The 26,568-nt window shown below is 27.4% G+C and overlaps 1 protein-coding gene and 1 pseudogene across 1 annotated transcript; both read left to right on the top strand.

Annotated features, from left to right (window-relative positions):
* Positions 1–4,530: 4,530 nt before the first annotated feature.
* LOC130941007 (9-cis-epoxycarotenoid dioxygenase NCED1, chloroplastic-like) lies at positions 4,531–7,009 on the top strand. Its single transcript, XM_057869347.1, has one exon. It carries the CDS (start codon positions 4,725–4,727, stop codon positions 6,528–6,530), a length of 1,806 nt encoding a protein of 601 aa, XP_057725330.1. The 5' UTR covers positions 4,531–4,724; the 3' UTR covers positions 6,531–7,009.
* Positions 7,010–13,850: 6,841 nt separating this feature from the next.
* On the top strand, positions 13,851–15,333 carry LOC130940026 (uncharacterized; annotated as a pseudogene).
* The last annotated feature ends 11,235 nt before the right edge of the window (positions 15,334–26,568 follow it).

The following is a 26,568-nucleotide window of genomic DNA, read 5'->3' as shown; positions in this document are numbered from 1 at the left end:
GGCAAACAATAAGCAGCATCTTTTTCTGGTGAATATTCTAACCAACTTAGAAATTTCTTAAACCAAGAAGATTGAAAATATCGATGGTGATTGTTATTACCAAAAGCTGGATAGCTAATATTTGTTGGTTGGTATGGCCCAACTATTATGTATGCTCTACGAATCTTATCACGTTCATTGATATTATACTGCCAAATTGGACGTTGCTTTCCTGGATCCCTTTCTAGTAAAGAGATATCAACATCTCTTTCTAATCTTGAAACTTTGGATTCATGTTGATGTGTATTTTGAGTAAGATTAGAGAGTTCACTTACTTAAACTTCTTGTGAAATAAGATTAGAGGGTTGACTTGTTTGAACTCCAACATTATCAGCAGCTTTTCTCTTAAAAATTGCATCAATTTTACTTTGCTTTTTCATCATAAAATGTTCTAGTTTCTTTTTACCTGAAAAAAAATTCAAATAATTATATACTCATATGAATAAATAAAGTCTAAATATTTTTTATTAAGTAAACATCAATAACAAATTAATAATATTTTTTTACTAAATCACTATCACTTTTACTAAAAATAAAAAATAAAAATACTACTAGACAAATTAATAATATACACAGTCACACTGTAGTACAGTACATAGAGATATATCAACAAGAACAATAAATCTGCATAGTAACTATTTAAGATATATAATAACAAATTTTAAATTTAAAATATATAATAAAATGTACCTTGTGAGTTGTGAGATAGTGGTCAGTAACTCAGTGGAGTAGAGGACTAAAGGGCATCGCGCGTCGCTATGGCTTCAATTTCAAAAGGAATCCTAAACGTCAAAAGTCAAAAGGAATAAAGGAAGAATAGTGTTTCTGTGTAGCCAATTTAGTTTTAGGGCTTTAAAAAAATTTCAAAAATTATTATATTTTATGGGTTGGGCTTCTTAAACTTTACTACTAATTTTTTTTTGTAAAAAGCTGGGGGGCCCAGGCCTCCACTTGCCCCCTATGTATCCATCCCTGGGTACTTTTCATCTTAGATCTAGGGTATAATTCTTGTTTTCCTTTAGTTTTCCTTATAATTTCTTGTTCCTACATCTTAATTCTCTTAGTTTGCATTGTTAACTCCCCTCTTTATGCCTCTTTTAGTTTATTGATGAATTCTTGTTGGATTTGGTTTTCTTTAATGCAATTGATGTTTTATGTTTCTTTTATTGTTGAATTGAGTTGTTGATCTTACTTTTCTTGCATTGGGTAGTTGTAGAATTTATCTTTCTTGCACTTTTACTATACTTTTCTTTTATGCCTTCCAAGTGCAAACAAAATGCTTGGTTGGATGTTAGAGTAGATCTTTGAGCATTCTTGGTTTGGAAAGAGAAATTAAGTAATCTTGAGTCATTAGTACCCAATTTAGATTGGTGATCTAGAGTTGTTAGTTAATATTATTTCCATTGACTCTAATCTCTTGCTAATTCAATTAGTAAGTTGATTAGGACTTTTGGATTGAGATTAACTAGTCTTATTTGAGTTTCTCTCATGTGAAGATAACATTATACCTTCTTACATTGTTGGGGATGACGAAATAAGATAAGCCTTTGTTAATTATTGTTATGATTAGTGACTAGGATAGAAAGCCTATATTCTCAATCCTTGCCATGAATGTCTCTCTTTATTAATTGCTTTCTTTAATTGTTTTTTTTACTTCTCTTGTCGTTTAATCAAACCCCCTTGTTCCTTCATAGCCAATAATTGATCACTTCATTGCAATTCCTTATGAGAAGACCCGAGGTTTGAATACTTCGGTTAATTTTCATTAGAATTTGTACTTGTGACAACCAAATCTATTAAAATTTGATGTGAGGATTATTAGTTGGTTTGGAGTTATGTTTACAACGAAATTTTTATTTCTATAAGAGAAATTCTAGACCGACAATAATTCTTGTCATCAGATAGGTAGGAATTAAATATAATCAAAATTATTCTTTTATTTTCACTTGAATCTCAACTTGATTACCAAATCATCAATTAACTCAAAAGATAATTGAATTTCTACTTCATAATTAGACTAAATTAACATACACATCCATGTGGCACATATATATTACTTTTCTTTGATTTATAATATGTGCAAAAATCATGTTAACAAAAAAAAGTGTGTCAAATTTGCATTCTCTGTTGTGAGATACGTCGAAAAATAGACGGGAGATTGTTATATCTGACAAAGAAAAATGTTAGGGATTGATCTATGTATTAATTTATTTTAAGGACTAAATGTCTATTTTTAAAATTTTTGGGTACTGATTTGGGTAATTACACTGCCGAAAAATAGATTAAAAACTGATTTGTTTGCCTGAATAAAATTTTGAAAATATTTTTGTGTATTAATTTTTTTTAAAGACTAAAATGTTTACTTTTAATTTTTTTTACGACTGATTTAGATAATTATTCAAAAATTTCTTTCAATGATTAATAACAATCCTTTTTATGCCATGCTTAGTCAAACAGAAAAAGAGAAAAAGAGATTGAGTAGATTTTAAAAATGATGCAATTATTAAATCAATAAAATTAGAGGTTCAAAGATTCAATCAAAATTATTAAAATTAATATAATAAAATAATATATTATATATAAATATATATTTTTTTTAAAATATTTTTTATTTATTATTTTATACCATTAATTAATCTTTAAAAAACTCAAAAATTAAACTATTTAATTATTTTTTACTGAACTTTTCAAATTTTAACAAGTTCACTGTCAAATGGCTTTTATCTAAAATAAAATCGGTTTGATAATCAATTTTCGATTAACTAGATCAAACTACTAATTCAATTTTATTTTCAGAACTATTGATATAATTATTTATATATTTTTTATTTATTTAAATTTTTAAGATAAATAATTTCATAACGTACATTATATTATAAATTTTAAAATGCATTAAAACTTACAAGATAAAGATAAGATTTTATTCTGTTCAAAATATTTATCATTAGATTAAGACAAGAGTAGATAGTTACTATTTTAATATTTTTATTTTTATTTTTATTTTTTATACTTCATTTTGTTTTTATCTTTGACCATTATTCTGACTTTGTTGTTAAAGATGTAACTAATATAGTTTGAAGAAATTGTAATTATCCCTTTAAAGACAAATGCTTTTTCCCTAAAAAATATCAATCTAGAGACAATTAAGATTGAAACAAAGTTTTCTAAACTTAAAACTTGCTTAGTGTCTTGTTACACTACTACCAAACATGTAGTAAACCCAAAAGGAAAGGAAAGGAAAGGAGAAGGAAGGTAAAGAAAAGTGGGAAATGGAATTGCAAGCGTGTGGGGTAGTAATATGATGTGACTAAGATTTTGAAGGCAAAGATGAGGGACACCCAGAGAATTAGCCACGTGTGACACTCTCAACTCTCACTCACAACTTCACATTGAGGCAGCAACGCGGGGTTCGACGTGTGCAACAAACAAACCAAAATGCCTTCTCCACTCATACTCATAGTCATAGGCACCACCACCCATTACTATTCTTCAATCAAAAAGCCCAATCTTCTTCATACCCCTCCTATTTGTTCATCTTACAACCTAATGGGCCAATAGATTACCATCGTTAAACACACACACATACCACTCTTCTTTCGCCGCTTTCATTTTCTTTTACTTTTTTTTTAGACCCTTTCAAGTTTCAACTCTCTCTCTCTCTCTCTCTCTCTCTCTCTCACAATCTAAATTGTTTTCTTCTATTTCCATGTTATACCAATTAATGGCCTTTATAATACTATGAATTATTAAATATATACTAATAAAGCAAAAGAAACTCAATTTAAAATTCTTGACTAAATTCTTTTATGAAAGTATTAAGTAAATTCATATCACATTATAATACCTAGGTATTAGTCCGTTAAACAAACCAAATTTACCTTGGTCTCTTGGCGTTGTTTTAATTTTATTCTCATCAATTGTCATGTGTGATTGCTCTCAATTTAAGGAATTTTCCCTATATCATAAAGAAAAGTATAGATAAATAATTTTTAATTAATTAATTTTAAATAACTGTAATTAATAATTATTAATTCTATATTTTTAAAAAATAAAATTTAAATAATCACTAATTAATAATAATTAATTAATATAAAATATAATTTAAAAATACTTATTAATTTGTTGTTAGTTAAATTTCCGTTAATTATCTAGTAAAATTAAGATTATAATCCTTATTATTCCCCTTTCCTTTCTCTTATTATTTCCACAATAAAATAAGCTTTTCTTTTGTAGTGTAGAGAGAGAAAGCGAAGTAGAGTGTTCGTGGCAGTGTATCATGCAGCTATGCCCCATATACAACCCCACCTTGTCTTGATCACTTATTGGCAATCCAACTTTTTTAATTTTCTTTTTTCTTCTTTTTTTCATTCTCAATACTCTCTTTCCCTCAATTTCTTAATCCTACACGTGGTCTTCTCTTACATGTCTAAGTTGAACCTCCATGCCTCCAACCCCTTCTCCCCACTATATATATCCGGTCTCTCACTCCCCTCATCCCTCAACTTTCTCACTCACAAACCACCTCTCTCAAACAAAACATAGAAAAGCAAAAAACATTCTTAAACGAAAAAAAATACACACACACACCAATCCAAATTCCAAATTCAAAACTCAATATTCACCCCCCCTGCTACTTACTTCTTACTCTCACACTCACATCACTACACTTTCAAAATAGAGCAACCATGGCAGCAACTTCAAACACATGGATCAATACCAAACTTCCATCATCATGCTCCTCTTTAAAAGGTGCATCATGTTCACCTCAAACACCATCCTCATTCACTATCAGGAGTAACAAGAGGAGGTCTAATTACAATAAAATCAAATGCTCACTCCAAACACTCCACTTCCCAAAACAGTTACAACCAACCACAACAACAACAAAACCAAAACCAACAAAAGAAAATAAAACCGCATCCACAACCGCAGCTCCGGTTAAAGACTGGAACCTTATACAAAAGGCGGCTGCCATGGCAATAGACTTCGCGGAATCCGCCTTAGCCTCCCACGAGCGCCAACACCCGCTCCCAAAGACCGCCGATCCCCGCGTTCAGATCGCCGGAAACTTCGCACCGGTACCGGAGCATCCCTCCACTCACTCCCTCCCAATCGCCGGGAAACTCCCGGAATGCATTGACGGAGTCTATGTCCGCAACGGTGCCAATCCGATGTACGAGCCCCTCGCCGGACACCATCTCTTCGACGGCGACGGCATGGTTCACGCCGTGAAATTCCACAACGGCTCTGCCAGCTACTCCTGCCGGTTCACCGAAACAAACCGCCTCGTCCAAGAGAAATCCCTCGGAAAACCGGTGTTCCCGAAAGCCATCGGAGAACTCCACGGTCACTCCGGAATCGCTCGCCTCCTCTTGTTCTACGCCCGTGGCCTTTTCGGCCTCGTAGACGGAAAAAACGGAATGGGCGTCGCAAACGCCGGTCTGGTCTACTTCAATAACCGCCTCTTGGCGATGTCCGAAGATGATTTGCCTTACCACGTGCGCGTCACGCCAAACGGGGATTTAAAAACCGTTGGCCGTTACGACTTTAACGGCCAACTGAAATCCACGATGATCGCACATCCTAAAGTGGATCCAGTCTCAGGCGAACTCTTTGCTCTAAGCTACGACGTCGTTTCAAAGCCTTACCTAAAGTATTTCAAATTCAATAAAGACGGAACGAAGTCGAAGGACGTTGATATTCCGTTGAAGGTCCCAACGATGATGCACGATTTCGCGATAACCGAGAATTTCGTGGTGGTACCGGACCAGCAGGTGGTTTTCAAGCTTGGCGAGATGATGAGGGGTGGATCACCGGTTGTTTACGACAAAGAGAAGGTCTCTAGGTTTGGGATTCTTGACAAGAATGCCACCGACTCAGACGGTATCCGGTGGATTGAAGCGCCAGAGTGCTTCTGCTTCCATCTATGGAATGCGTGGGAGGAGAAAGAAACTGATGAGGTTGTTGTGATTGGATCGTGCATGACCCCTGCCGACTCCATTTTCAACGAGTGCGATGAGAATTTGAAGAGTGTGTTATCGGAGATAAGGTTGAACTTGAAGACAGGGAAATCAACAAGAAGGGCTATAATCCGTGAAGAAGAACAGGTGAACTTGGAGGCAGGGATGGTGAACAAGAACAAGCTTGGAAGGAAGACACAGTTCGCATACTTGGCACTCGCCGAGCCATGGCCTAAGGTGTCCGGTTTCGCCAAGGTTGATCTGTCCAGCGGCGAAGTAAAGAAGTACATGTATGGCGGTGAGAAATTCGGTGGTGAGCCGATGTTTCTTCCTCGATCGGCGTGGTCGGAGAGGGAAGACGACGGTTACATTCTTGCATTTGTTCATGACGAGAAGGAGTGGAGGTCTGAGCTTCAGGTTGTGAATGCAATGACTCTGGAGCTTGAGGCTATAATTGAGTTACCTTCAAGAGTGCCTTATGGTTTCCATGGCACATTCATTCAATCCAAGGATCTCCGGAAGCAGGCTTGATTATTTTCCGTTGAGACCTTCCTTTCTTTCTTTCTTTCTTTTATTTGCTTTTAGATCCTTCTTTCGTGTGAGCGAGGGGAGATTTTTACCTGTGGGATTGTTTGCAGATATGTCCCCGGAATCTCCATCCTCTCTGTTATTTTCAAGCAGAAGTAGAGGCTCATGTTTCTCTCTGCATTCTTTTTCCTTTTTTTTAATTATTCTTAAGTTTGGGGAGTTTTGAGTGAGAGGTTTTGGGGGACCATAGCTTGTAGCTTTTGGGTGTAGTATAGCAAAATGAAAGCTCAGCTGGGTCTCTGCTTATTCTTTCACTTAAATTTTAGATGTCATGAAAAAGTCTTGAGGGAAAACAACAAGTTGTGTGTATATCACAATATAGATTATTATGTGATAATATGATATTGTGTAAATTTCTGTCCAGCACAGGTTTCTGTTGTAAATATATCAGAAATAACAGTAATTTCACTTCTTCTTTTAAATCCATGTTTGCTACCTGTTAGTGTCTAGAATATAATATCTTGATTTTTGTAGGATTTTGAGAAACCGAACCCAGAACAGAAAAGGAAAATTAAAGAAGAAAAAATAAAAAATAAAAACAAATAAAAGTGAATGCAATGTTCACGAGTTAGGTGCCTTTTTGGTTGATGTAGCCTATATTCCAGGAAAGGATACATTAAAAAAATCAGTCTCCAATTACAATAGTTTTGTGAATCTATTCATTATGTGGAGATACTCAAACTCAATAATGTGCCTTAGTATAAGGTTTTAACAATTTAATTTTTATGAAAGTGTAGAAAACAAACAATAATACAATAAAAAATTAATTCAAATAATTTAAATTTATTTTTTTTAATATTCATTAATTTTAGCGATAATTAATAATACTAAATAAGACAAATTTTGATTTATTTTTTATTGTTTCTTTAACATTATTGAAAAACAAATTATATATATATAATCATGTAGGATTATATCAATAAATTTTTTTAATTTATCTAATTATTAATCAATAATGATAATTAAGCATTTAATTAGATAATAATTTAAAATTCTTTAAATTTATTGGTATAAAACAGTTAAACTAAAAATTAAATGAAAATTAATTTTGCAATGTCTTATTCATCCGTTCCATTTAGTTTTTCAGGGATTTTTTTACGATAAAATAATAACAAACCAATCACATCCAAGCACCTGGTTAATAGCAACCAATACCACTCCCACCCCCTCCCCATCCCCTAAAATTAGGTGAAAACTTAGTGAGCAAAATACACATGGCAATAATAATAAGTGTCAAAATCACACAAGAGAATATCAGCATGTAACTGATATTTAAGTCAACTTTTGCAAGTGATGATGCAAATTGGAAGTTCCATGACAAGATTCTTAACTAGAAAATGAAGCTTTGATATTTGTTGTTGTTGCATGGTTATTTATTGGAGAAATGATTAAAAGAGCTTACAAATAAAAAGTCAAGGAAAAATCTTGGGGTTGGGGATTCTATTGGCAGATTCCGAACAAGTTGATAAGTTTAGACACACATACTATACATAGCTCTCAACTACGCGCAAAATGCTTAAAGCTCTTTAAACTCAATAATTATGAAATAATTATATTAGATATATATCAAAACTAATCATTAAATAATTATTAATATAAAATATATATTAAAAATAAATTAAAATAATATATATTTATATATAAATATATAATAATTAATTTTAGTAATTAATTTTAATATATAAATAATATTTTTGATTATAAAAACATTTCCCCTCACGTGAAGAAAAATAATGTATATACATACAGAGGACAAATTTAAAAATATTATGATGAGAATTAATTTTATATATATATATATGCAAATTATATAATATAAAATATATTATAAAAATATATCGATAGATAATATATTTTAAAATACAAAAAATATATATATTTTTTATTAATGAAATAATACACGTCAATTTTTCATATAATAAAATTTATAATTAATAGAATTTGTGTCAAATTTTTTTATAATGTTTTTTCTTTAATATAAATCAATAGATAATTAAAAATAAATTCATTTTCCATTTTATTTCTGAGTCGATTCTTTACAATATTCATAACTGAAAAAATTCTCTCAGTTATTGCAATTGAAAAAGATAGTTAATACCAAACAAATCAAACAATCAATCAAAAAATACGTTAAAAAATTCTTTAACCCTTGACATAACTCAAAAATTGTGCACAAGTTAGTTAATTCAAAATGACTAGAAACTTCAAATTTATAATGTTGTGCTTGCATTTTAATGTAAAATTTTTCTTGATCACTAAAGTCATCTACGGAATAAAATTATTCTACTAATTCACATATTTTGTTGACATTGAAGTTCATAATATTAAAAATTATTAATATTTTGGCTAGACTTTTGTTTATACTAAATTAAATACTAAATATATTTTTTTTTAAATTAAATTATACTTAATAATTTATTACTATTAATTTTAAAAAAAAAAAGCTAGAGAAAAGGCCTCTACTCACCTCCCATATATCTGTTCCTGTATACATATTTTTTTTATGTTTTATGATGGAGTCTCTCATAACTATATTATAGTAATTATGATAATTATGTAATTTTGAAAATATTTAAAAATATTACTAAAACTAGAATTATATTTTTTAATTAGTTGACAAATTTTTTTATTTTTTATTTTTAATTCAAAAATATTTTTAATAATAAAAAATATGACTTTTAATTTAAAAAAAAAAGAATTACGTGTTAACAAAATTACATAGCAACTATAACTACTACAATGATAATCATCATAACATGCGTCGGATTTTATATATTAAGTCGATGTTTGACACACAAGTTTACAATATTTAGATAAAATATAAAATTTTGATAAAATAAATCTCATATATATTCCTATTCTATTTTGGAAGGATCATGGATGTATGATGGATCGATAAAAGGAAAAAAAGAAAAAAGAAAAAAAAAGAGATGAATACAAATAAGGTACGCTTCTATGGTTGTGTCAATGTCAAAGTGCCAAGGTGCTTGGAGGTCCAACCAATGAAAATTACCCCATTAAGCAAGTTGTAACATGAAAGTTTCTGTAATTATATTATTTTGATCACTACTAAAATTATGGGCAATTCTGATAGTTAGCAATGTGATTCGGTATGTAAGGCATGTTCTTTGGTAATACTATCTTTCAGATGTGTATAGTGCAGGCTGTCATGGTCTTCTATTATTTTTTGTTTCTATCTGGAGAAGAAGAAATGTGCAATTGTGCTTTGTGCAGTGATGTCAAACCCAACTTGAACTTTGAGTCAGACTCAGTCATGGTTTCACCATCATTCCACTCTCTAGTAAGTGGACTTCACCTTAAATATTTTTGTATACATGAAACATTTATTTTAAATATATCTTTTAAAAATTACTACTACCTTAAACTTTCAATATATAGCAGTTAAAAATTATATTAAAAAAAGTGAATGGTTATAATAATATTTTTAGAACACCTATATATTAAGTATAATTTTTCAGTAAAACATATTATTGCTATATACAAAACATTGATGATTGATTTTTTTCATTTAAACAATTCTAGGGAAATTATATAGATCTTAGACTTGATGTAGTAACATTTTTACTTTTCGAAAGTAAATTATTAAAGTTAACTTTCAAAAGATAAAATTTTAAAAATTGTAATATATATTTATGTTTGATAAATCAAACTAAAATAATTGACTTTCAATAAGTTTAAGTAATAATAATTATATTTGGTAAAATAATTTTTAAAATTTTAAAAATATTATAATAAACATAAATATAAGAGTAAATTTAAATATTTATTAACATACAAAGTGATATTAAATTTTTTAATTTTAATAAGTATAAGTTAATTTTAAAATTTTTTTTAAATATTTTTAAAAATACGTCTAACTTTTAAAAGTTAAAAATACAAACACATAATTTTTCTTATCCAATAAACATAAAACAAATTATTTGTATTCTTGAACAATATAAACACTTTAAAAAATTTTGCAAACTCATATTCAACTAAGAAAGACAAAATAAATAAATAAATTGTACCGAAAAAATATTACTACAAAAAAGACATTTTTTTTTTAGTCAAATAGATTAGACAACTCTAATTCTAAACATTATTCATGTCTATATGACTTCTTGCAAGTTGGCGAAACTCTTGTTTTTTGGGTCCAAATGTTTGGATACTTGTTCTCCGTGGAAGGCAAATGAACCAAGTATCACTGCTTAGTGCTGAAAAGTTGCTCCCATTCTATATTTGGATTAGCACATGGCAACCACCAATTTGCTTATGTGGAAGGTATAGTTTTCTATCTATGTCGGTTCTTCAACACAACAATTTGCTCTATTTAATTTATATATTAATATTTGTCACAATTTTTTTTCTATATTCATAGTGATGCAAACAAGAGTAGCTTACCTCATTGCTATTATTGTATTCATGCATCACTATTAATTAAGTTATATTTTTGTTCATACTCATTTTGGTTGGTAAATTTGGACACGTCTATTTTTAAATAATTATAACTATATGTTAAAATATAAAATACCATTAGAATTGAATTTAATAATACATATATTTATACACAAATACAATATGAATGATTTTATCGTTGATTTTTAGCATGTTTGTAACAGTTTTTGTTCTAAAAACATGCTCATGAATTTTTCTTTTTTTGGATTAGGAAGGGTTAAACCTTGAAATCAACCTAAAATTTTGTTGTTTAAGAAAGTGAAAGTGAAAGAATCTTGGTAAGGATGAACTAAAACAATAGCTTGATATGGAAGCAAAGTAGAGAATTGAAAGAAATGATCGTAGTTAATATTACTGAACGATAAGAATGAATTCTCAATTGCCTCTGAAACTTAACATGCTTATATAGCATTCTAACTAATTATGCTAAATAAAGGCAACCTAGCCAACTCTAAAAGAGAATCAGTTTTGAAACATATCCGAAGTGTGGAGAGAGAAAAATCAAAGCACAAACGGTGTGTATTTTAGGAAGGAGCAACACAATTGTTTCCATTCCGCGTTTCTTTTCGCACATATGCATGATTCATTTTGCAAAAATATCCGCTTTGCATGTGAGGGCTTTTGTTATTAGTTGCCAAAAAATTGTAGTTTCTGATGTTCTGCTTTTTAGAACCACATGTATGTATGTTTCTATTTGAGATAACTATTTGTTGGAGGTATACTTTTTGTATTGAATATTTCATATCTAGAATTCAGACCTAAGATTATTAATTAAAATGAGAAGAAAGAGTAATAACTCTCATTTCAACTACCAAATGTTAGTAAATGTTTGTGCCACACAAAATAGTTAGCTTATTAATTACCATGTTAATATAATGACATAATATGACCGACGTATATAGCTGCCGTTAAACTAAAGTTATACCTTTTTCAATATCATGTGTATGTCATTGGCATTTACCAAGTCCTAATAGGATGCACTTAATTATCCAGCCTATTTGCTTCATTTCTTTTTAACTGTTCATTATCCGTTGTAAGTAGGGGTGGAAATATTAGGAGTCTATAGTCTGATCTTGGTCTGATTTAGCCTGATCTATTATAAAATAGACACAAGTTTAAAATTTTTTAAAAATCTTAATATATTAATAGACCAAATTCTAGATTATTAATTAATTTTATTGGCCTGTTAAGTCTGGTTAGCTTGTTAAAACATAATTAAATATATAAATAATTTTTTTATTATTAACAAAATTATGAAATATTTTAAATTTATTATATTTTATTATAAATATTTTTGTATATTTTAAATATTTTAAAAGATTAAAATTTTTTATAAATATTAAATATGATATATTATATATAAATATTTTTATTGAAAAATTATTTTTTTAAATAATATTTTTATTTTTGTAAAAATAAAAATTATCAAACCTTTTAATAGGCTTTAGGTTATGTCAAATTGAATAACAAATTAGACATAATTTTTTATAAAAAGCCTATAACAGACTACATACCAGATTCAAGTCAATTAACTATATAATAAACCAAATCTACTAAGAACAAAGTCTAGTCTAAGCTCACTTATTTCCACTCCTACTTGTAAGATGTATTTACTAATGTTATTGTTATAAATGAGTTATGTTCAATAAATATTTCTCAATTAGAGTACTTGTGCATGGATGTAAAATGCGGCAAGCTCTTCAATCCTCAATCATGGTCATGTCATGGCATTAATTACTTAGACCATCCCCCCCCCCCCCCCCCCAACACACACCACGTGTCTACATTTTCAGAATGGAAAAAAAATTGTTTACGAGATAATAAAAGTTAGTCTAAATTTATTTTATTTTATATTTATTAATTATTGTTATAATAAATAAGTAATATTAAATGTAATGAATATATAATTATAGATATTTTACATATATAAAATTAAAGATGTTTAATAAAATAAATTAATTTTAGATTTTTATTTTTCTAGTATTACTATTAAATGCAGCTACGCCTAAATAATTTGATACAATTTTCTATTATTAATCTATATAATATAATTTTTTAGTGTAATTCTTTTATTAGCAAAATTAATTAAATTCAAAATCTTAAGAAAAATAAGTTTTAATACTTATTGAATTAATTAGTGAATATAATTAAAATAATAATTATTATTACTATATTACTACTATATTACTACTACTACTGGTACAACTATTATTATTATTATTATTATAATTATTATTATTATTATTATTATTATTATTAAACAAGTAATGTTTATAAATTTATTTAAAAGAATCTTTTATAATTGGCCTACGATATTTTCTGCGCTTTTTTGTATTATTTCAGGCCTTGTTTTACTATCAGAGAGTAAGATGTAGAGATATAAATTTGTTTGATAATAAAAATATAAAAATAAGTGAAATATTTTTGTTTAATTTTACATAATATATATTTAATTTTACATAATATATATTCAATTTTTTATCTTCTCTTTATTTCTTGTTTATATATATTTGTCCTAAGACACTTAAAAATCCTAACATCACTTTATGTTTTTTTTTTATATTCAGGGGTGGAGCTTAGTTGAGACGCCCCCCCCCCAAACTTTTTAAAAAAAATTTAGTAGTACTTTTTCATAAAGTAGAAAATAGTTTAGTTGGCTCAAATACTTTACTATGACTTAAAGTACTCAAATTCAATCTTCATCTCTTGTTTTTATTACACATTAATTTTTAGTTGTGAACATTCAAAACATAATCAAAATTAAAAGATAAAATCAAATCAAATAAAAAGTTATCTAAAAGAGAACAAATGGCACTTATTTTGAGATTTGTTGATATACATGATTTTATTCATGAGTGTTTTCTTGATCTTGTACATGTCAAAGATACTACATCATTAACTCTGAAACAAGAATTGTGCGACATTCTTTCTCGACATGGTCTTGATGTCTCTAATATTCGTGGTCAAGGATATGATGGCGCCAGCAACATGAGAAGGGAATGGAATGGGTTACAAGCATTATTCTTAAAAGATTGCCCTTATGCTTACTATATCCACTGTTTTGCTCATCATTGTAACTTGCATTAGTTGCTGCATCAAGAGAAGTTATTCCTGTGCATCAGTTTTTTTTTTCAAAATTGACTTTCATCGTCAACATCATTTGTTCTTCTAGTAAGCAAGATGATGAGTTACATGCTGCCAAGAAAGATGAAATTGTCCATTTATTAGAGATTGATGAGCTTGAAACTGGTAAAGAAGCAAATCAAATTGGTACTTTGAGACGAGCAGGTGATACTCGATGGAGTTCTCATTTCTCTTCTGTTTGCAGTTTGATAAATATGTATGGTGCAACGTTGACTGTTTTACAAAAAGTTATTGTTGATGGATCAACTTATTCTCAGCGTGGTGATGCAGATAGTGCTTACAATACCTTAACCTCATTTGAGTTTGTATTGATCTTGCATTTGATAAAAGATATTATGGGCATAACTGATATTCTTTGTCAAGCTTTACAAAAGCAGTCCCAAGACATAGTTAATGCTGTGCAACTAGTTCATTCTACAAAAACACTTATCCAAAACATGAGAGATGACAGATGGGAGGAATTATTAAAAAATGTGAAATCATTATGTGAGCAACATGATATTCTAATTCCTGATTTAACTGCTTCTTATGTTGCAAGGCAAGGACGCTCGTGTCACCAAAAAGATCATATTACAGTTGAGCATTATTTTAGGGTGGAGATATTTTTAGTCACAATTGATAAGAAATTACAAGAGTTAAATAGCAGATTTAATGATCAAGCAATGGATCTACTAAGTCTGAGCTCTACTCTCATGCCTAAGGATGCTTACAAAAATTTTGATATTACTAAGATTTCTACTCTTGTTGACAGCTATAATCTCGAAGACTTTACTGAACAAGAGAAAATTAATTTGCCTTTTCAGCTTTAGCATTTTATTCTTGATGCTCGTCAGCATTCAGAAATAAAGAATTTGTCAATTATTTATGAACTGTGTAGATGTTTAGCAGAAACAAAAAAGTCAAAAATGTATTATTTGATTGATAGATTGATTCGTCTGATATTAACTCTTCCAATTTCTACAGCTACTACAGAGCGATCATTTCAGCAATAAAAATAATAAAGACAAGGTTAAGAAACAAGATGGAGGACGACTTTCTCGCGGATAGTTTGGTTATTTACATTGAGAAAGAAATTGCTGAAAAATTTAGTTTTGATTCAATTATTGAAGATTTCAAGTCACTAAAGACTCGAAGAGTACCATTATAAACTATTTTATATTTTTTATCTGTAGAATTATTTATTTATTATCTTATTAGTAACAAACTTAAAGAATAATTATATTGATAAATTTTATTTTAATATAAATATTATTATTAAATTTTTATGTTTAAATTTTGGCCCCAAAATTTTATGTCAAGTTCCGCCACTATTTATATTAACAGTATAATTATTAGTACTAGCATATGTGTTGATGCATGTTAGTTCAAACAGAGTAATCTTGATTCTCTGATACTCGAATATGAAGATGCATGAGATGTTCCGATAATAGTCTTATTTTTTTTCTCTTAAAAATTATTATTAGTATATTGTTAGTGTGTTTAAAAATTATATTCGTATAAATTAATGATAAACAGATTTCATATGGATAGGATGATGAGGGCATGCTAAAATTATTACAAATTCTTAAAATGAATAATATGGATCAAAATAGTGACTAAATATTAGAAAGGAGTTACTTAAATAAAGATGTTTAAAATATTTTTTTAAGATATTTTTTATTAATTAAAATTTAACATATATAATCGATTAAATTGTGTTATTTTTGTTAAAATTAGACGAGAAAAAAATAATTTAATTAAAAAATTGATGAATTAAATTTTGAACTGATCTAAATTAATATTTTTTTATAGAAAATTACTACAATATTTTTATTATAAAAATGATTAAAATATTCCTATTATATAATATTTTAAAAATCTTAAATCCTAATCATATGACGACATAGAGAAAAGAGAAGGATTAAAATTTAGAGTTCTCAAAATTATTATATATATATATATATATATATATATATATATATATATATATAATAGAAGTATTTTAGTCCTTTCTTATAATAGCTTATAGAAATATTGTAGTCATTTTATATATATAAAAAAATATTAATTTAGACTAGTTCAAAATTTAGTTTATCGATTTTTTAAATTTAATTTTCACAAAACTAATACGATTTAATCGATTATATATGTTAAATTTTAATTACTAAAAAATATTTTTTTAAAAAATATTTTAAGTGTCTTTATATGAGTGACTCTTATATTAAAAATTTAATTACAATTTCAAATTGACAAGTAACCGCGTTTCTTATGCTTTTAAACCCACCAAAACAATTCTAAACTGAAGAGTTACATGTTTACTTAGCTTATTTATTTATTTCGGTCCAATGCAATAACAGGTTGACAAGTATATGGAAGTTTCAAACTTCCGGTTGGGCAAGTAACCACATACAAATTGTAAAAATGATGTTAGTGGGAATTCAGAATTACATAAATTCAAATTGACAAATTAAATAAGAACTAAAATGCTTTAAATATTTTACCCAAAATATTAACAAAAATGAATCTATGAGACACTGCAAAAATATATTTTTGATTCGGTCCAAACTTAATTACTATATAATTTACATTTTACAGTTGAAGTTCTAACTTTTAACATAATATCTTTTAGCAAATAATGTAAGGGTTAAGACGAATGCACGCTATTGTTTTTCTTTAGTGCGTGCGTGAAAGCTTTGACCACTGGAAGCAGTAAAGTCAAACACAAAAAGTCCTATATGTGTTTTAATGCTACTATTATACCTGAACACAAACTAAATCGTCATGTCATTTAAACTTTAAATACTCACGTAACTGAGGCTTAAACAAACCATAATACCTAAGGTTAGGCTGCGTATGTTTACGAAAAATTAAAATAAAAATACAGAAATATAGAATTGTGTTTGATAAATGACATATAAATAGAAATAGTATCTAAAAATATTAAATTAATATATTTTATATAACAAAAAAATATAAAGACACTAATAAAAACATAACTTATTTTTTATTTTTTATTATTCTTGTTAATTTTTTATAATTATACTTGTTATTATTTTTTTTTTTCAAAATTTTTTGAATAAAAAAATAAGAATAAATTATATTTTCATAATTTGTTCTGCTTTATCACCAAACAGAAAACAAGAACATTAAATTTGATATTTTTATCCTTTATGTCTTATTCTCAGTGTCTTATTTTATCCTTTTTTCAGAAACAAACACAGCTTAATAGACTAATAATAGATTTTTTTATTATAAATAAAAAAATAATTTCAAGCTACTAAAGCGGCAGTGACACAGTGAATCACGCGATGCAAGAAGTTCCAGCCCAATTCACACCGTCTTTGGAGGATATTGGTGGTGCCTGACACTGGTGGAGGTGGTTTTGGGTGGAGGGAGGGGGGGGGGGAGGATGAGGTTAGAGAAAGTGTCTGTTTCGAAAATGTGGGGGCAAGGTGCATATTTTAAATTTAGGACAAATTTACCGAATTAATCACCGACGATAACACATTGTGGGTCGCCAAAACGCTACATTCCATTAATTGGGTCTAACGCTAAATTTTGTGCCTATTTTTTTCTCTTTTTTCTCCCATTATTACTAGTAAATTTACCATCGAAAATGCAAATTTAACGATAATAATTTGAACTGACGAATTTATTGCCACATCCGTTAGTAGACGTTAATGTACGATGTTAAATTTGACGATATTCAGTATTTTTTTTGTAGTATTTATTTTAGTGAGTAAAGCTTTTCTCTCGATGATATTTATAGATTTCACTTTTTACCGCTACGAAGAATAAATTCGTCGAATGCTTGGATGAACCTTGTGATTCAAATGAAATTCGTTAAAGGCCTAAGCAAACTTTGTATAATTTCCAGAAATTCATGGAGATTGGACGAACCGTCAAAAAGTTGTTGAAGTTCACTGAGGGGTTGGACAAACTTCAAATAAACTCCAAAAAAAAAAAACATCTTCGAAAATAAAATTGATTTAATTTATTTTATAAAAAAAAATTCGACTAATAACACTTGTTGAACTCAAATGGTTAGGAAGTTTCAAAATCAGATAGGTACACATTTATAGACTAAGAATCAATTTGGGTAAACAACTTAATTAAATTTAAAAAAATTAAAATATAAAGATTTAATTTATATTAAAAACAACTTATAAATAATAAGTTTTTTTGTGTTTAGAAAGTTATCGTAGAAGTACTTATTTTAAAGTTTTGTAATAAATATGAGTGATGAAATAACTTTTAATAAAGAGAAAAGTCAAATTTTTTAACTTCTTCAAAAGTTCTTAAATAACTTTTTAAAAAGTTAAAAATATATCTAAAAAATTTTACCAAACATTATTAGTATGACATTTTATAAATAAAAAACTCAAAAAAAAAATTAATAGGATATTTTATACTAAATATAAAAATCATTCATGTTCATTATTTCTTAAATATGTAAGCTTTTAAAAAAGATAGTTTGTGATATAATAGTATCAAAATTTATGAATAAAAAAACTTTAGAATCCAATTATTATTGCCACAGAGAAATATATATATATATTGGGATATACTGCACAAGTCAAGTAACATTATTCTATTTGGGATCAGTTCTCACATTCACACTGACAACAACTTTACTGTATGAAAACTTCTCGAATTCCGGTCAAGAAAACAAATCGTTACGATATTAGTGTCATCTAACCAGTAAGGCAGTAACCAACATGTGCAATTCCCTTGTCTTTTGTTCCTTAAATTGAAATTTTTCATTACTAGAGAAAGTTTTCTACTTCTATTGCAGCATCCTTCTTAGACACGGTGCCACAAATGGTCGATCTGAATTAAATATATCGAAGTTAGTAAACTATACTCCTATATTATATTGTTTCATATTTATTAATTAAATAACAAAGTTGGTAATCTATATACTACTAGAAGACTGCAACACAATTATCAACGTTTCCATAAAGACACTCATCAGAGGCGACCATGAAAAACAAGTTCTGGCTGTGCTTCAATTCAATTTGACAGAACCATATTTCATTTGGATGATGACTTATTAGAATACTATTTAGCCACACAATAACAAAAGAGCATTTTCAGAACTCATTATTATTGTTATTGTTGTTATGAAAAGACTGAATTCGTAATGTATCATTATTCACATGTTCACTTATTATATCTGTGTGAATGAGAAATATCCAACACACCAAAAAAAAAAAAAAATCTGTGTGCAAATTGTATTGTGTTTGTGTCACCTCATCTATGTAGAATGTATGCCAGTATAAATCAACCTTTGGTTCTATACCCCATCAAATATATAATTTTATAGATATAATTATTTTTATATTTTTTTATTAATTTAAACTTTAAAAATAATAATTTTATAACATAGTATTAGAATTTTTACGACTGAAAGGTCTAGAATTTGATTTTTGTTATTATCTAAAATAATAATATGAGTCAAAAAAAAAATTTACGCAAAAAAAAATTCAAACAAATTCAAAAGAGGTTCTTATTTGAGGAGGTGTATTGTGTGATATTATTCATATGCTTTCTTTTATTAGGTTAAATTTTTGGAAGAAGTGGTTTGATGATGATGATAACAAATTCTAGATCTTTAAATCATATAAACTCTTATATTACTTCTTCTAAAAATTTAAATTAATAAAAAAAGACATAATTGTATGTGATAACAAGATGTAAATATATCTGAAACTAAAATGTATAATTAAATATAAACAATAAATATTTATTTAAAAAACCACAACTTTTATATTTTGAATTCCCATCAAATTTGCTCATGTCATTTTTCATATAAAATATTTTTTCCTTCACTTGTGTTCTATATATATACGTGAGCACAGAGACATTATTTATATGGGAAATTGCTCTTTTCTAAAAATAAAGAGATACAAAGAACCTATTTTTGTTGCTAATTCCAGGTCAATCACAATTTCCAACGCATTTTAGAACTCACAAAAGACACCACTCCTGATATATACCCCATCTAAACAACTTCTGGCTATATACTCGCTTCAATTGCTTTCCAATTTCTATTCATACTTCATGAGTTCCATTTAGCCAGAGTTAGCTAGATAGAAAAATATTACTTTAATTATTATTTAGTATAGTATAATAATAACAATAATTATTGTGTCGTCATATGTATGTGATTGCACATGACAACTACTGGTGACACCTTAATTAGACTACAAAATTTCGGCCACAGAAAATTCTAACAAGGCTTATGTATGCTATTATGGATAAGGTATACGCTGCTAGCTTCCATCCTATTATAATGAACCATTTTGCAAGCAACCTTTGTGGCCAACATTGGTCCATTTAATTATTACTAGTTTAGCCGAACAAAGAATACCATAGGGAATGAAACATTATTATTATTATTATTGTTCATATGCATATGCATATGAACATAAATTATATTACCTCAACATTTTGAAGTCACGAAATTGTTTGTTGAAATTCCTTTAGAAACAACTGGAAGGGTGCTTAGCTTGTTGATGCATTTAATAGCAAGACGTGAGTAAAGACTAAATGTGTTAATATCAAGTATCAACTTTACGTGAAGTCGACTTCACTTGAGTTTCCACCAACTCAAATGGTGAAAACTCAGATGAAGTCGACTTCACATGAAGTTAATATGTGAGAGCCGTTAGATGAAAATTTAGTCAAATTAGTCAAATCATCTAACGGCTATCAAGTATCAACTTTACGTGAAGTCGACTTCACCTGAGTTTCCACCAACTCAAATTGCCATTCTCAAATAATGCTACCAATCAAGTTGTGTATGTAACTCATTGCGGCTAGTTATTATTAGTTATATACCGCCGCATATATACAACTGATTTATTTCATTTACTTCACTCTAGTTTTCGTCATACACTTTATTTAAGGTATTGAAAAATTATTTAAAAAAGAAAAGCTGAAAAACCATAAACAGTATTAATTAATTCTCTTACGGTAAAAATTTTACATAGCTAAATAATACGCAGTGATGCATACAGTATGTTTTATTTCTATCAATGAGAGTTGAATTTCCAGTTACATAGTTAAGGGATAGGTGTAAGGCGGTAGAACGTTATATGACTCATTCTATGTTTGGTTGTTAGGCCACTCATAAATATTAAATTTTACCAGTAATTTTTAATATTTTTTTATTATTATTTGATCACTACTATAAATACTAAATTATGTTTAACAAATAAATTTTATTAATTTATGTATGTAAATTTTGAAAAATATGAATATAAATGATATTAATTTATATGTGTAAATTCTAATAAATATAAATATAAATTACATACTTTTTATATACAACTTTTTTTATAAATATGTATAAATTTTGACTAAATATTAACAAAAAATAATAATATTTTCTAATCATATAATATCGTTCTTATACAAATTCTACGTTCCAAATGTCCAATAATATTATCGAAGTGAGATAATCTGTCTCTCATAATATATTTATTTGATTATAGCAGATCTTTTTGTTCCAGTTGGCGTCTCTACGAGAATAAAAGAATACTAATAAGCAGGTACAAATCCAAAAATTTTGACATGCGAATTTTATATTTTTTATTATCTTTTTGTGTTATTTTTTTCATTCCATAAATACTTTTATGCATAATATGTAACTATATTGAATTATTTTTTAGAAAAGGTTTATTAATATATAAAAAAATCATAAAATTTTTTTCAGTAATTTTATTTTTGACATGAGTTACATAAAAAAACATAACAATATCAATAATATTCTATAGAATTACAAGATATTAGAATTTTTATGGTGTGTTTAATTAAAAAGTTGTTATATATCTTTTTAGTTAAAAATAATTTTTTTAAAAGATTTAAAAATTTCAAAACAAATAATAAATTAGTAATTATTTTAAAGATACTGATACATTTATAAAATACAAGATACAACTAAAAATAAAACGATAATCGAAATAAATTATCATAAAAAAATAAGTTAAAAGTTTTTCCTTTCAACAATAAAAATTTAAAAAAAAAATTAATATTTTTTATAAGAAAAAAAAGATCTAAAATAAACAATATATATTATCAAAACATATCAATGTATAAGTTATTATTTTCATAGAGATAAGTATATAAAGATTAATTTAAAAAAATATAAAAACTTGAGTGTATAATATTAAATCAATTAAACAGTGATGCAACAAAAATGATTAGAACTTAAACCCATAATATTATTAAAAATAATTACATATAAAGTCATTAAATATTTTATATTCTATCAAGTACATATGTCATATATATACTTCTTTAAAATTTTAAGAAGAGAAAGGTCACTACTTATTCCCTCTTAAATTCGTCTCTGCTTTTAAAATATTCTAAAGTTCAAGTCAATAATAATATATAAGAGATACAATAATTAGGGATAAAAAATATTTTAATTATGTGTTAAATTATTTATTTACGTTTAAAAAGTAAATCTGAATAGAATTTAAATAAAATCATACAAAATATATACAAAATATGACGTAGATATAGTCTAAATTATATCCTTTATGGCAGCATACTCTTAGAGAGAGTCCTCTTGCACTAATTACAACTTTAAGTCCAATATGGAAGTCGGACTCTAACAAATAATAATAAAAAATTGTTAAAAATATTATATTAGTAGATAATAATAGTGTTAATAATACAAAAAATTTGATTGGCGGTGAAATTCGACTACGATGAAACAGAACAACAATTATTAATCGAGTCGAGAATAATTGGAGTTGAAGCTAGAGCAATTTTAAATTGACAATATGATATAGAATGCGAGAATTTGTTGGGACCAAAAATAAATTCTACGACTAAGATGAGTTTTGACTACAGATTGTATCAATCTGAAAAAAAAAGAATTAGTTGAAGCTAATAACAAACAGTACAAAAACGTCAAAATTGAATATTTTCAACACATAAAAAATAGGTCAAAAAATAATTATGATTTTTTCTTGAATATTAAAACTTTTGTTTGACCCTCAACCTAAGTTGAGAATATGGACACGAATTTTAGAGAGCAAGTTAAAAGGAGAAGACGTGAAATGACAAATTTAGATGTCAAGATTTTTCATGGTCAGACAAAGTCGTTGCCTGTAAAAAAGAAGGAAGCTAGATCCTGAGAAAAAAAATATATTTTGTAAGTCTATCCTCATAATCTATAAATAAAAGAAGTTTAGAAGGAATAATGGACTTCAATCTAAACATTTTACTATCACATTAAATTCTACAAAAATCTAAGTCACACTAACACCAAAAAGAATTATAGAGTGCAACTACATATAACTTTTTGGAGTCCATTCTAAATTTATTTCATTTGTTTTCTTTTCTGTTATTTCTTTTGTTCTTTCTTTTCTTGTTAATTTATTTTATCTTAATTTTCTTTGAATTTTTTTCTTTTTCTTTCTTCAAGCATTTTACTTTCTTTAGATTTTGATTTTACTTTCTTGGTTATTCAAAGCTTTCATTTATTTTTACTGCAATTCTTTACATTATTTGTCATAGTTTAATATCATTGGGCATTTTATACACATTTCGATACAAATACAAAATAATTTTCGGGTCAAGTCCACTCTTTTTTAAAAAAATCTTATCTACTTCCTAAACTGATATCTTAATACAACTTTGATTCGACACTCTGTCGAGGTTATCAAAAATCAGAAATAAGAAATTTTATAAATTTCATCAAATTCTTGATCATTATAATAATAATTGTGTACGTTTTAGGGACTTAATCCATATGGCAATCAAAGATAATTGACTGAAATTTGTAGAAAAATTTGAGATAAAAGTAAATTTTGATCTTTTCTAGGTCACGTCAAACTTTGCTGAAACTGAAAAAATGTCTTTCTCAATGTAAGTGTCTGAAATCCATTTTAAATTTATTTCATTTATTTTTTTTTTGTCATTTTCTTTGTTATTTTTTTATTAATTTATTTTATCTTAATTTTTTTTCTTTCTTTAAGCATTTTGCTTTTTTTATTTCAATTTTATTTTTCTGGTTATTTAAGGCTTTCATTTATTTTTATTACAATTTTTTATATTATTTATCACAGTATAATATTATTGAACATTTTATATACATTTTGATACAAATACTAAATAATTTTAGGTCGAGCTCACTTTTTTTTTATAGGAATTATATTTGCCTTTCGAATTAATACTCTGACGATATTATCAAAAATCAAGTGAATCAAATAGAATGATATTAATAGTGTTTATAAGTATTTAGATCACTCTTACAGGCGATTAGAACTATGAAAACTGAATTAACTCTTTGCAAATTATACTATAACATTACAGTTACTGGTTACGTTGGTGGCCATTCAAGCACTCCAAGGTCAAGACTCCCAGAATTGAAAATGAAATTAAGAATCAGCACTGCACAAATAAAAAGGTGTAGCATTCAGGATATTGAGAGGTGCCACATGTCACTGGATTCACCCGTCAGGCATCTTATGTTTCATATCACTTTTAATTTATAGAGCTTTCTGTTTCACCATTAAGATAAGAATTATTGATTGATTGATCAATCAATCGCTCTTTTAATTTATAGCTAATAGTTACAACTTACAAGAATACCTCTGATATTTCTGCTGGACTTATACCAAATGAATGAATTTAGGGATATTCAACATTCGAATATGAATTTCACATTTTATATTATATCGTTCTATTTATACTCCTTTTTTTTTCCAACTAATTTTGCTTGTTAAAAAGTTTTTACAGGGAAAATAAAAAAATTATTGAAAAAAAATTCTGAGTTATTTGTTATGCTTGTCTATCTTAGAATAGAGATAAGATTAATTAAGATTACTCTTAGTTTTTGAATTTCTTATTATATATATAGTTGTCTATGTAAAGATGTCTTTATACAAAGATTAAAATTAAGATATTAATATATATTATATATATTAAATAGTTTAATTAAATGTATGAAATTATTTAAACGTTTTTAACTATATATATATATATATATATATATATATATATATATATATATATATATATATATATATATAAACGTAAATAATCACCTTCATACTAATGTATGCTTTCTCTCAATAAGGTCACATCTTCACATAATCATGCTGTCTATTATGACAAGTTCACACCACACCCCCAATCAAAGAAAAATGTTACGTTGCATTGAAAGATACATTTCAATTGACTGGGGCCTAATTAATCTCTACGTAATAACTCACTACACCACCGCTTAATTATCAAACACTAAATAAGTAAATTAAATAATATAAGATTGTGAAATTGAAGTGTTACATTATGGTATATATATGTGAGGGCTACTAAATTAAATGAAGCCGCCAAAAAATGCGATATTATTAATGGTGTGGTTGTTGTGAAAGATATATGTATGAAAGTGTTTAGGGCCACAAGTTGAGGGGAATTGGAAGAATGTGTATTAAGGCATCAAAATATACCTTTCTGGGTTTGGGGGTAATAAGAAAGGATCCAAAGTGAGTGAAAGGGGGGTCCTAAGACGGCATTGACAGAATTGACCAATATTCAGCTTTCTACACACAACACAAACCTCTTTGCACATGCACATAACCCCATTTTTGAATTGACCTTTTTGGATTATTCCACACACCCAATGCAATACTTCATTTTTGTTGCTAGCTAGTTGCGCAATTGCCATTTACAATTTTGAATTGCGGTTCTAATTGATACAATTGCGGCTATGACAATTGTTGATTTTATCATTTTTGCGATGGACATTGGGTAATAATAATACAATATTGGTGTGGGATTGTGAATATTTTTTAATTTGTTTTTATAATTTTGATTTGAGTTTATTATTGTCACTAGAGATACTTCATTAAACTTTGATACGATTATATCATGATCAAGTTACAAGAATGAGCAATGCTACAAGATCAAAATTTATTATCTTTAACTAGCAGTTAGCTAATAATATTTAAAGTATTGACTAAAATATAATATTAATTTATTAGGCTAAAAATGTTAGATTACTACCTAAAAGTGATAGTCAATATAAATTAAATTTATTAGTTCTTTTGTTTTACTTTTACAAAAATGTATATCGTCACATTAAAATTTATTAAAATAATTGTTTAAGATTCTGAAAATTGAATTGATCATCGAATTGATAGAATTAAAGGTTGAAAAGATTTAAAAATTTAACTAAAATTAAATCGAATATAATAAAATAATATATATTTTTTATTTTTTGATATTTTATTATTTTAAATTGATTAACGGTAAAAAAAAACTAAATCAATTTGGTCAATTTACTGATTTTTGACTGATTCATTGACAATCGATTTTTTGGCTATGCTACACATCTAAGTATTTTTTCATCCAAGTTTTATTCAAGTAGATCCAACACCAACAA

This window comes from Arachis stenosperma, chromosome 7, assembly GCF_014773155.1.
Source record: "Arachis stenosperma cultivar V10309 chromosome 7, arast.V10309.gnm1.PFL2, whole genome shotgun sequence".
In the NCBI taxonomy this organism is placed as follows: Eukaryota; Viridiplantae; Streptophyta; class Magnoliopsida; order Fabales; family Fabaceae; genus Arachis; species Arachis stenosperma.
This window is presented reverse-complemented; position numbering and strand designations above follow the sequence as displayed.